Raw genomic sequence first — 13,859 nt, 5'->3', positions numbered from 1 at the left:
TTTACTTGATTTTCAAAAGGTGAAAAAGAGGGAAACGTCATGTTGTGAGGGGCTGATGCATTTCAGAAAACAGATGTCATCATGAAGAAGGAAGAGTATGTGGGTATTTTAAAGCAGCATCAAAGGAGGAAGTTAGAGCTCGTTTTCGAAGTGGAGTAAAAAGTTTAGGTTTAATTTGAACGATAATTGATAATTTTCTTTTAAAAGGGTTTTCACCAACTTTAAACCTGGACTATGACTGAATGGGTTTTTGAGGGTTTAATTAGGTTGTTTTAGGATATTTTAAAGGATTATACTTTCTTAAAGAGAACAAGGACTTGACCAACATTCAAACTCTGTGGATAATCACTGCATACATCCATTAACTGTTAAATAATGAGTGACTGCACCTTTGAAGTCCCCGTAGGAGACAGACTCGCCTCCGTCCCACTTCACAGCGACGGTTGATCCATGTTTCCATACTATACTAGTGATAGTAGCATCCACAGAGTCTGGACTAAAGACAACTGTGTCTCCTACTTTCTCGTATTTGTCTGGATTATCTGCAAAATAAAAACAAGTTATTTACATGATTTTATAATATTTACTATATTAGATATTTGATGCTGTGACAACTCACCTGTGTTGGAGATGAGGACCGGGTTGACGACTTGTTTGCTGCTTTTAGTACTGACTGGGTTTTTCATCGTACACCTGAAGAAAGACGACTTCTCCTCCTAGAAATCCAGTAAAAACTACATTAGATTGAAGCTCATAAAACAAAATCCTGAACATCACAGAGCGATGCATGAATGTGTGAATTCCTTCATCTGTCTGTTACTGATTCACACACAAACATTCACCTTTGTTATTTTGAGCTCCTTGGTTTCACTCTTCATCACATCATCTGACCACCAGGTATAGACGACTGGTTCAGAGTCTGTAGTGATGCCTTCACAGGTGAGAACACAGTGGGTCTTTTCAGCATCACAGCTTTCTGACACAGTGGGTGTAGGAACTTCAGCTGATGGAAACAAACAAACATTTCATTAGAGTTCAGATGAATAAATTAATATATAAAACACAAACTTCAGTCATATTTCCTCCACTTACAGATAACCTTGATTTTAGTTGGGTTCATGACTCTGTTGTTGATCTCTGCTGTGTAGCTGCCGCTGTCCTCTAGTGTCAGACCTGAGATGGTCAGCTCTCCAGTTCTGGTGTTCAGCATACATCGACCTAAAAGGACAATAAGTCATGTTTTTAAGGTTTTACTTGAATTTTAAGGAGTTATTTACATTTAAAGTCTTTTTAAGATGTTAAAATCTGAATCACCTCAAATAGAAAATGTAAACCCGTAAAGATCAACTTCATTTATTAATTACAACGTCTTTTGTTTTCAAGGGTTTCATTAAAGGTGTTAAATACTTTTGAATTTCGGGTAGACGTCAGGCGTGCCTCCATACCACTCCACAGCGAGGTTTGAATTATGTTTCCATGTTATGCTGGTGATGGGAGCAGACACAGAGCCTGGACTAAGGACAACTGTGTCTCCTACTTTCTTGTAGTTGTCTGTAAAATAAAGAACAATATCAAAACCTGTCATCCTTTAAATTATAGCACCAAACTAATTGTGTAGCTGTATACTCCTGTAGAGAACACAGTATCATTTGGGTCTTGGGTAAACAGAATATTAATGGAGGAGAACAGCCCTCCGTTTTATTTACATTGATTTTCTGGACTTAATTTTAATTTGTAGTGAGATAATCTCTCATTTTCATGTTTTATTTCACCATACAAATACTGCAACACTGACACCGACCATCTGAATTATTCGTTTAGTGAAGAAAATGTAAAAAAATACAGAAACATCTACTTGGGAGGTTAATGTGGTACAGAAACGTTGTTTCTTCATATATTCCTCTATTCTGATAGAGAAACAAGCATGAGTGTCTAAGTCTCAACGACACTAAACATTAATATAGAGTTTTATTTGCTGTGTAAATCTCAACAAAACTTCAACTTACCAGAGCTGGCCTGGACAGTTTCCAGAGTTAGAAGTGTGATCAACACGGTGGTTAAAGCTGACTTCATCGTCCTCTAAATTAATTGAAATTAAACAGAAAACACAAATGATAACTAAAAATCTACGCAATTCATATTTCCTCTTCCTCATAAATGTTTCTGCTTTCTACCGTATAAAGGATAAATTTCTTCAAAATATAGACACATCCTTAATCAGTTTATTTATTATGGATGACTTACCTGAGATCATAAAATGAAGCGCATGAAACCGATGAAGTTTAGAAACGTTTTTATATTAATTAATGAACATAATCTTCCTTTCTAACCTCAGATGGTTGAAAGACACCGGTAGTGGAGAGTGGGAGTGTCCGACAGACAGACGTCATTCTGTGTACCCCGGGTCTACAACGTCCGGGTTTGAACCATAGACTGTATATAAAACATCAAGACTAAAGGTAACACATGTGGACTGGAATAAGAAATCAATGATTAAGTGATAAAGTTTTCACTGCAGAGACTGGAAGTCCTGTTAGTTCATCTCCTCATGTTGAACATCCACTGCAGCCTATAGAACTATACACAGACAAACAGACATGTTCATTAATGTGTTTTGTTCATGAGGATAATATTTATTGCAGGCTGCGTTAGTGTTAGCCATAGCCGTGACTAGACCCCCTCAGTGGTATGATCCATCTCTCTCGTTTACCGCTTCCTTCCTCACGCAGCGCGCACACCTTAGGTTTGGTTGACCACCTGAGGCGCGTGGCTATAAGTTACCAAACGATCTATTTACTTTATCACTCAGCACCAACACATTACAGTCATTATTAACAGCCCTAACTTTTCCTGTTGTTGTTATTGTTCAGTAGGAGTTTACTAGCTGATGTTTCTCTCTGGTAGCTAATAGTGCAGGTTGTCAATCAACCTCTGTCCACAGTTTATATTAATCTTTTGGTTTGTGCATATGTGTTGATGTTAAAGCCACGGTTTAAGGTTTAATACTGTCTATCTACAGAGGACATTTACAGCTTTTGAAATGATTTGTTTTGCACTTATTGTTCCTACCTCATCTTCTCATTTAAATGCAGTTTCTTTAAACCAAATGATAGCTTTGTGACACAGTAGTTTGACATTAAAGGAAGATGTGTTCTCTCATTTATTGTTGTCTTTCCAGTCTTTGGTGGAGGATACTCAGCACCCCTAAAGCTCTGACCCTTGAATCTCTCCTGGTTGTAGCTATGTGTATCTGATGATCATAAATGTTACTTCCTTTACGTGGTGGAATAATATTTCCCAACCTCAAACTGAGACTCTTGGTTTTAAAGTGTCATCACTCCTCTATCTCGTTCTGATTTCAGAGTTGGTTTGATAACAGAGCTCCCGTTAGTCAACTGAGTTCATGAAGCCAACATTATGCACATATTTAGTCACATATTGAACAGGAGGTAGTACTGATCCTAGTATTTGTTTACTGTTTGTGAACTCAGACCAGTCAGGAATGAAGGAATCACAGGATGTAGAGGGAGAGGCAGCTTGTTCAACTCAGTGAGAATCACTTTCTTTAATTTCTCTGGCACCTTTGTTACTGTGTGAGAAGCTGTGGTTGATGGGTGTCAATGTGTGCAACAAGAAACCAGTGACACCAACAGACTGAATGAACTGATCAGGAAGGCTGGATCTGTCATTGGCTGCAGACTGGAGACCTCTGAAGCAGTGGTGGACAGGAGGACACTGAACAAACTCTTATCTATCAACTTATTATTTTTAGCACAGCAGCCACACATATATACATACCTTTACAGAACCATCTGTCACACTGGACAATGTGCGACGGATGTGTCGTTCTCTGTCACATGATGAAATAACCGTCTGTGAGTATACGTATGAGTATGTGTATCCAATACATGTGTCGACAAAAATAAAATAAATAAATGAATAAATCTTCCAGTGGTTTTCAAGCATCCTGTATTCTAATGTCAGCTGATCTCCTTATACATCAACATGAATGAATCAATCTAGTTTAGATTTATTTCTAGTTTATTTAGTTACCAGCTCCAAGGACAGAATCTTTTAAAAGTCTCTCATTACTAACGAACAGACATCACTTGATCAGGTGATCATTTCTAACAGTGGTTGAATGAATGAGTTAAACTCCTCTTCCACAGATCAGCCACTGTGTAGATATTTACTGATGTGAAACTAACTGCTGGTGATGAAAGGGTTGAGGACTTCTTTGCTGCTTTCAGAGCTGACTGGATTTTTCACCGTACAGATAAATGAAGGATCCTTCATCTCCTAGAAATCCAGAGGAAAAACAACATTAGCCTGAAGCTCATGAACCAAAATGCTACTTTTGTCTTTATACTTCCAGGTTATACAGTGGGGAAAATAAGTATTTGATACACTGCAGATTTTGCAAGTTTCCCCCCTTATAAAGAATGGAGAGGTCTGTAATTTTCATCATAGGTACACTTCAACTGTGAGAGACAGAATCTAAAACAAAAATCCAGAAAATCACATTGTATGATTTTTAAATAATTAATTTGCATAATGTTGCATGAAATAAGTATTTGATACGATAGAAAAACAGAACTTAATATTTAGTACAGATCCAGTTACAGAGATCAAACGTTTCCTATAGTTCTTGACCAGGTTTGCACACACTGCAGCAGGGATTTTGGCCCACTCCTCCATACAGATCTCCTCCAGATCTTTCAGGTTTTGAGGCTGTAGCTGGGCAACACAGATTTTCATCTCCGTCCAAAGATTTTCTATTGGGTTCAAGTCTAGAGACTGACTAGGCCACTCCAGGACCTTGAAAAGACCCACTGTGTTCTCACCTGTGAAGACAACACTACAGACGCTGAACCAGTCACCTATACCTGGTGGTCAGGTGACGTGATGAAGAGTGAAACCAAGGAGCTCAACATAACAAAGGTACAAACATGATGATGGTTTTAGTAGGTGAATGTGACATATTCAAGCTTCGCTCTGGGACTTTACACCAAACATCATCTTCTACAGAAGTTGAAACCAGAAGTTTACATACACTGTGTTAAAAGACACAAACATTTTTTCCTCACTGTCTGAAGTTAAATCAAACTAAACCTCTCCTGTTTTAGGTCAGTTAGGATTACTAAAATTATTTCTATTTGCTAAATGCCACAATAATGAGAGAGAGAATTACTTTCTTCAAAGTCAGAAGTTTACATACACAAACATTACTATGTCTTTAAACAATGAAGGAAAGCCCTGATGATGATGATGTCATGGCTTTGGAAACTTCTGATAGGTTAACAGACAACATTTGAGTTAATTGGAGGCACACCTGTGGATGTATTTTAAGGCTACACCTCAAACACACTGCTTCCTTCTTTGACGTCATGGGAAAATCAAAAGAAATCAGCCAAGATATCAGGAACAGAATTGTGGAGCTCCACAAGTCTGGTTCATCCTTGGGTACAATTTCCAGATGCCGCGTTCATCTGTTCAAACAATTATACACAAGTACAGACACCATGGGAATGTCTAGCCATCATACCGCTCAGGAAGGAGACGGGTTCTATGTCCCAGAGAGGAACGTGTTTGGGTCTGAAACGTGCAAATCAATCCCAGAACAAAAGCTAAAGACCTTGTCAAGATGATGGCTGAAGCTGGTGAGTGTCATTCTCCACAGTGAAACGAGTCCTGTACTGACATGGACTGAAAGGCCACTCAGCGAGGAAGAAGCCATTACTCCAAAAGCAAAATAAAAAAGCCAGATTACACACAGGGACAAAGACCTTAATATTTGGAGACATGTCCTGTGATCTGATGAAACTAAAGTAGAACTGTTTGGCCATAATGACCATCGTTACATTTGGAGGAAAAAGGGGGAAGCTTGTAAGCCTGAGAACACTATCCCAACTGTGAAGTATGAGGGTGGTAGCATCATGTTGTAGGGCTGTTTTGCCGCAGGAGGAACTGGTGCACTTCATAAAATAGATGGCATCGTGAGGAAAGAACATTATGTGGAAATATTGAAGCAACATCTCAAGACATCAGCCAGGAAGTTAAAGCTTGGACGCAAATGGGTCTTCCAAATGGATGACCCTAAGCATACTGCCAAAGTAGTTATAAAGTGGCTTAAGGACGACAAAATCAATGTTTTGGAGTGGCCATCACAAAGTCATTGTGGCATTTAGCAAATAGAAATAATTTTGGTAATCCTAACTGACCTAAAACAGGAGAGGTTTAGTCTGATTTAGCTTCAGACAGTGAGGATAAAATGTTTATGTGTCTTTTAACACAGTGAAAAGTGTAAACTTCTGGTTTCAATTGTATACATATATATATATATATGTGTGTATTTCCTCCACTTACAGATAACAGTGATTTCAGTTGGGTTCAGGACTCTGTTGTTGATCTCTGCTGTGTAGCTGCCGCTGTCCTCGAGTGTCACGCCTGAGATGGTCAGCTCTCCAGTTCTGGTGTTCAGCGTACATCGACCTAAAAGGACAATAAGTCATGTTTTTAAGGTTTTTACTTGAATTTTAAGGAGTTATTTACATTTAAAAGCTTTTTAAGATGTTAAAATCTGAATCACCTCAAATAGAAAACGTAAACCCTCGTAAAGATCAACTTTATTTATTAATTACAACGTCTTCAGATGAAATCAGAAGCTTGACTGAAGGTGTTTGGTTTGTTTTCAAGGGTTTCATTAAAGGTGTTAAATACCTCTGAATTTCGGGTAGAAGTCAATCTCCTGTCCATACCACTCCACAGCGAGGTATGAATTATGTTTCCATGTTATGCTGGTGATGGGAGCAGACACAGAGCCTGGACTAAGGACAACTGTGTCTCCTACTTTCTTGTAGATGTCTGGATTATCAGCAAAATAAAAAAAAGTTATTTACATGATTTTATAATATTTACTATATCAGATATTTGAAGCTGTGACAACTCACCTGTGTTGGAGATGAGGACCGGGTTGACCACTTGGTTGCTTCTTTTAGTACTGACTGGGTTTATCATCGTACACCTGAAGAAAGACGACTTCTCCTCCTAGAAATCCAGTAAAAACTACATTAGATTGAAGCTCATAAAACAAAATCCTGAACATCACAGAGCGATGCATGAATGTGTGAATTACTTCATCTGTCTGTTACTGATTCACACACAAACATTCACCTTTGTTATGCTGAGCTCCTTGGTTTCACTCTTCATCACGTCATCTGACCACCAGGTATAGGTGACTGGTTCAGAGTCTGTAGTGATGCCTTCACAGGTGAGAACACAGTGGGACTTTTCAGCATCACAGCTTTCTGACACAGTGGGTGTAGGAACTTCAGCTGATGGAAACAAACAAACATTTCATTAGAGTTCAGATGAATAAATTAATATATAAAACACAAACTTCAGTCATATTTCCTCCACTTACAGATAACAGTGATTTCAGTTCGGTTCAGGACTCTGTTGTTGATCTCTGCTGTGTAGCTGCCGCTGTCCTCTCGTGTCACGCCTGAGATGGTCAGCTCTCCAGTTCTGGTGTTCAGCGTACATCGATCTAAAAGGACAATAAGTCATGTTTTTAAGGGTTTTACTTGAATTTTAAGGAGTTATTTATGTTTAAAAGCTTTTTAAGATGTTAAGATCTAAATCACCTCAAATAGAAAACGTAAAACCCCGTAAAGATCAACTTCATTTATTAATTACAACGTCTTCAGATGAAATCAGAAGCTTGACTGAAGGTGTTTGGTTTGTTTTCAAGAGTTTCATTAAAGGTGTTAAATACCTCTGAATTTCGGGTAGAAGTCAGGCAGGCCTCCATACCACTCCACAGCGAGGTTTGAATTATGTTTCCATGTTATGCTGGTGATGGGAGCAGACACAGAGCCTGGACTAAGGACAACTGTGTCTCCTACTTTCTTGTACTTGTCTGGATTATCGGCACAGTGGGTCTTTTCATCATCACATCTTTCTGACACAGTGGGTGTAGGAACTTCAGCTGATGGAAACAAACAAACATTTCATTAGAGTTCAAATATATATAGTTGAAAGCAGAAGTTTACATACACTGTGTTAAAAGACACATAAACATTTTATCCTCACTGTCTGAAGTTAAATCAGACTAAACCTCTCCTGTTTTAGGTCAGTTAGGATTACCAAAATTATTTCTATTTGCTAAATGCCACAATAATGAGAGACAGAACTTCTTAGAGATTTTTTTAATTACTTTCTTCAAAGTCAGAAGTGTACATACATTTCCTTAGTATTTGGTAGCATTGTCTTTAAACTGTATGACTCGGGTCAAACGTTTCCTTCCACAAGCTTCTCACAATAGTTTGCTGGAGTTCTGGTCCATTCCTCCTGACAGAACTTATGTAACTGAGTCAGGGTTGTAGGCCGCCTCGCTCACACACGCCTTTTCAGATCTGCCCACACATTTTCTATGGGACTGAGATCAGGTCTTTGTGATGGCCACTCCAAAACATTGATTTTGTTGTCCTTAAGCAACTTTATAACTGCTTTGGCAGTATGCTTAGGGTCATTGTCCATTTGGAAGACCCATTTGCGTCCAAGCTTTAACTTCCTGGCTGATGTCTTGAGATGTTGCTTCAATATTTCCACATAATGTTCTTTCCTCACGATGCCATCTATTTTATGAAGTGCATCAGTTCCTCCCCACAACATGATGCTACCACCCTCATACTTCACAGTTGGGATAGTGTTCTCAGGCTTACAAGCTTCCTCCTTTTTCCTCCAAATGTAACGATGATCATTATGGCCAAACAGTTCCACTTTAGTTTCATCAGACCACAGGACATGTCTCCAAAAATTAAGGTCTTTGTCCCTGTGTGCATTTGCAAACTGTAATCTGGCTTTTTTATGTTGCTTTTGGAGTAATGGCTTCTTCCTCACTGAGCGGCCTTTCAGCCCATGTCAGTACAGGACTCGTTTCACTGTGGAGAATGACACTCTCTTACCAGCTTCAGCCATCATCTTGACAAGGTCTTTAGCTTTTGTTCTGGGGTTGATTCACACGTTTCAGACCAAAACACATTTATCTCTGGGACATAGAACCCATCTCCTTCCTGAGCGGTATGATGGCTGGACATTCCCATGGTGTCTGTACTTGTGTATAATTGTTTGAACAGATGAACGCGGCACCTTCAAGCATCTGGAAATTGTACCCAAGGATGAACCAGACTTGTGGAGCTCCACAATTCTCTTCCTGATATCTTGGCTGATTTCTTTTGATTTTCCCATGACGTCAAAGAAGGAAGCAGTGTGTTTGAGGTGTAGCCTTAAAATACATCCACAGGTGTGCCTCCAATTAACTCAAATGTTGTCTGTTAACCTATCAGACGCTTCCAAAGCCATGACATCATCATCATCAGGGCTTTCCTTCATTGTTTAAAGACATAGTAATGTTTGTGTATGTAAACTTCTGACTTTGAAGAAAGTAATTCTGTCTCTCATTATTGTGACATTTAGCAAATAGAAATAATTTTAGTAATTCTAACTGACCTAAAACAGGAGAGGTTTAGTTTGATTTAACTTCAGACAGTGAGGAAAAAATGTTTATGTGTCTTTTAACACAGTGTATGTAAACTTCTGGTTTCATTTATATATAAAACGCAAACTTCAGTCATATTTCCTCCACTTACAGATAACAGTGATTTCAGTTGGGTTCAGGACTCTGTTGTTGATCTCTGCTGTGTAGCTGCCGCTGTCCACTCGTGTCAGACCTGAGATGGTCAGCTCTCCAGTTGTGGTATTCAGCGTACATCGATCTAAAAGGACAATAAGTCATGTTTTTAAGGTTTTACTTGAATTTTAAGGAGTTATTTACATTTAAAGGCTTTTTAAGATGTTAAAATCTGAATCACCTCAAATAGAAAACGTAAAACACCCTAAAGATCGACTTCATTTATTAATTACAACCAGGGCCGGTTTTTGCTATGGGCAATGTGGGCGACCGCCCAGGGCGCAATCTATGTGAGGGCGCACGAGCGCCCTAAAAAAAAAAAAAAAAAACACTCGCCAGTTTTCTAGACTACCGCTCATTTCCATGTCAAGTTAGTGTAGTGGGCGCTGGGGCGCCCTCATTGTCACGTCAACTTGCTCCTGAGAGTCATACAGGTGTGTGTGTCAGAAGAGGCAAAGGGGAGAGGTGCGGGGGATCAACTTGCGACAGCAGAGGTTGGCAAGGAGGAGGGGGCCGAGGGATAGACTGATCCCAGGCCACACAACACAAACTGCTTCACATAAATTGTATTTCATTCCTAAAATTAACATAGACCCATGTAATTAATTGGGTTATGTGGAAAAATGACCAAAAAAAAAAAAAAAAAAAAAATCTGTGCAGTCATCTACGTGACTCACGTAACTCCGGTTGATTGACGGGCGAACGGACGGTGTCGGCAAAAAGTAATGCAAAAGTTAATGATGTCGAGTCTTCTTCTTCATCATGGATCAAAGTAAAAGACCAAAGAAGCATCAGGTGCCCAGTTCAGAAAAACAAGAAAAGAAGAAGAGGAGAAACGGGCAAAAGATAAAGGTATGCAGATTTCTGAGTGACGTGAGTGACAGTACTATAGCTATTTATTAGCCTCTTGCTAATATGTTGCTATTATAAGACGAATGTATTTGGTTTTCAGTTTTGTTGAACTAGCAACTATTAGAATTGAGGCAATTGCACTTCACACCAGTTGTTAATGTTAATGCCAGTTGTAAACAGGGTGAAAAACCCAGGTTGAAAAATCTGCTACAGTCTGAGCACTGAATTCAGATTATGTTAATTATCTGCGGTTTCTCTATGTACAAAACTGGTGTGTTATCATAACTGGAACTGTTCAGATGGTATTAGGATGATGCAAATCAAAACTTGTATGTAAAATACGAAATAGTTGTATTAGTGCAGGAACCTTTTTTGTATGTACTTTCTTCAGGGATTTTTCAAGCATGGTTATTAGATCCTGTGATGAAGGATTTGTGCAATTTACATTGGTGTTTATATACTGTATGTCTTGTTACCTTTTTGTATTTAAGATTATATATAATAAAATAATACAAATAATATAATATATTGTTGTGCTGGTGGCGTTTTTTTTTTTTTGGGGGGGGGGGGGGGGGGCGCCAAGGGATGGTTTGCCCAGGGCGTAAATCTAGCCAGGACCGGCTCTGATTACAACATCTTCAGATGAAATCAGAAGCTTGACTGAAGGTGTTTGGTTTGTTTTCAAGGGTTTCATTAAAGGTGTTAAATACCTCTGAATTTCGGGTAGAAGTCAATCATGTCTCCATACCACTCCACAGCGAGGTATGAATTATGTTTCCATGTTATGCTGGTGATGGGAGCAGACACAGAGCCTGGACTAAGGACAACTGTGTCTCCTACTTTCTTGTAGTTGTCTGTAAAATAAAGAACAATATCAAAACCTGTCATTCTTTAAATTATAGCACTAAACTATATTTGTGTATCTGTATACTCCTGTAGAGCACACAGTATCATTTGAGTCTTTATAGTTTGATTAATCACAGATTTAAGACATTTGCACCACATAAGTAGAATATTAATGGAGGAGAACAGCCCTCCACTTTATTTGCATTGACTTTTTGGACTTTAGTTTAATTTGTAACACTGTGTAAACACTGCAACGCTGCCACCGACCATCTGAATAAAATAAGTAAATAAATAAAAAAATACAGAAAAATCTACTTGGGAGGTTAATGTGGTAAACAAGCTTTGTTTCTTCATATATTTCTCTATTCTGATAGAAAAACAAGCATGATCTCAACGACACTAAACATTAACATATAGTTTGATTTGCTGTGTATATCTCAACAAAACTTCAACTTACCAGAGCTGGCCTGGACAGTTTCCAGAGTTAGAAGTGTGATCAACACGGTGGTTAAAGCTGACTTCATCGTCCTCTAAATTAGTTTAAATCAGACAGAAAACACTAATGATACTGCTAACAATGTCAGAAACTATACCAGGCAGGAAAGTAAAAACTTACGCAGTTCGTATTTCACAATCAGATGGGACAGAGACATCGGTGACGGAGAGTGGGCGTGTCAAATAGCCAGACGTCATTCTGTATTGATGCCCCGCCCACACTTCCTCCACACTCACTCCCGTGTTTTCCTCAACCTCCAACAGTTGGCTTTAAGGAGCGGTTGGCATGGCAACTGGTGGTCGCCATTATGTCACTTCCTGTTTCTATAGAGCCAAATAACTAACTATATATTAACTACCTAAAATGACAGTAACCATCCTTTAAAATTACTCCGCTAACACGGAGGGGGCGGAGCTTATGACCTATACTGCAGCCAGCCACCAGGGGGAGCTGTTCCGCCGTCCATCTGTAAACAGTCTGTAGTCTGAGCAAGTTAAATGAACCAACTTTACAGAGATATTAAACATGTTTACAGCCTGGTACAAAAAACGATTTTGGTCTGAATAGTTTATTTCAGTATTCATGACAACTGTACATCATTCGTTTATTTTTTATTAACGCTTAAAGTTCTGCAGAGTTAGTTTTTAAACTTTTTTAAACTTGATTCCATCTTCACACAAAACAGAGTAACAGAAACATTTGATGAGAAATAAATCCTGAGCCTTTACAAACAGTCTATGAGACAAAGCAGTAAAATCTGACTGAGATATGATAAAAAAAAAAACTATCTGGTACTCACTCACTCATTCACTGACTGGTTCATTCCTTCATGAGTGCCTCTACATAAACACTGCAGTGGTTTTTAGATATGCTTTGACCAGACCTTTCATCCTGAACACATTTTCCTCTGCTGGCTGAGACACTTGATCCCAAACAATAAAATATAAAACACACAGCAACACATGAGGCAGCTTACCAGCATCAGACTTGGCTTTGGTAAAAGTACTGTTCCTCCTTAATGGAACAGACCAGCATAGAAACACTGACAAACAGGTAAATGGCATTATCTTTTCTTATTTTAAGGTAAAGACAGTTCACAATTGGTCCTCTGCTTCCGCTGTCATGTCTGTTGTTTCTTCACCGCTCGACGTCCCTGCAGTCAGGGATTATAATAATAATAATAATAATAATAATATAACAATGGATATTTAATCTGGAGAATAAATGTGATGTTTTGTGAATTCTTACCTTTTTTTCCTTTGCATTCGTAAAACACAGTAACACCAACTCCCACCACCAGAAACAAGGCCACTAACAGTATGCGTATCCAATACAGTTTGTCTACAAAAAATAAAAAAACAAATTAATGAATCTTCCAGTGGTTTTCAAGCATCCTGTATTCTAATGTCAGCTGATCTCCTTATACATCAACATGAATGAATCAGTCTAGTTTAGATTTATTTCTAGTTTATTTAGTTACCAGCTCCAAGGACAGAATCTTTTAAAAGTCTCTCATTACTAACGAACAGACATCACTTGATCAGGTGATCATTTCTAACAGTGGTTGAATGAATGAGTTAAACTCCTCTTCCACAGATCAGACCTCTGAGATCACTGTAGATATTTACTGTTGTGAGACTCATTGTCGTTCTTGACAAAAGGGTTGTTGACTTCTTTGCTGCTTTCAGAGCTGACTGGATTTTTCACCGTACAGATAAATGAAGGATCCTTCATCTCCTAGAAATCCAGAGGAAAATCAACATTAACCTGAAGCTCATGAACCAAAATGCTACTTTTGTCTTTTTACTTCCAGATTATAGAAGATGATGTTTGGTGTAAAGTCCCAGAGCGATGCTTGAATATGTCACGTTCACCTACTAACACCATCATCATGTTTGTACCTTTGTTATGCTGAGCTCCTTGGTTTGACTCTTCATCAAGTCACCTGACCTCCAGGTATAAGTGACTGAT

General features: G+C 38.6%; 1 protein-coding gene across 1 annotated transcript; it reads right to left on the bottom strand.

The window, feature by feature from the left end:
- Window positions 1–2,783: 2,783 nt before the first annotated feature.
- On the bottom strand, window positions 2,784–7,779 carry LOC311509431 (cell adhesion molecule CEACAM1-like). Its single transcript, XM_084574644.1, has 6 exons — window positions 7,424–7,779; window positions 7,174–7,334; window positions 6,951–7,047; window positions 6,721–6,864; window positions 6,367–6,492; window positions 2,784–4,299 (listed from the first exon to the last, which is right to left on the bottom strand). Coding segments are annotated over exons 2-6 (405 nt in total). The 5' UTR covers window positions 7,210–7,334; window positions 7,424–7,779; the 3' UTR covers window positions 2,784–4,297.
- Window positions 7,780–13,859: the final 6,080 nt, after the last annotated feature.

This window comes from Chelon labrosus, assembly GCF_963514085.1.
Source record: "Chelon labrosus genome assembly, chromosome: 24".
In the NCBI taxonomy this organism is placed as follows: Eukaryota; Metazoa; Chordata; class Actinopteri; order Mugiliformes; family Mugilidae; genus Chelon; species Chelon labrosus.
Note: the sequence above shows the minus strand (reverse complement) of the source record. Positions and strands in the feature narration are given on the sequence as shown.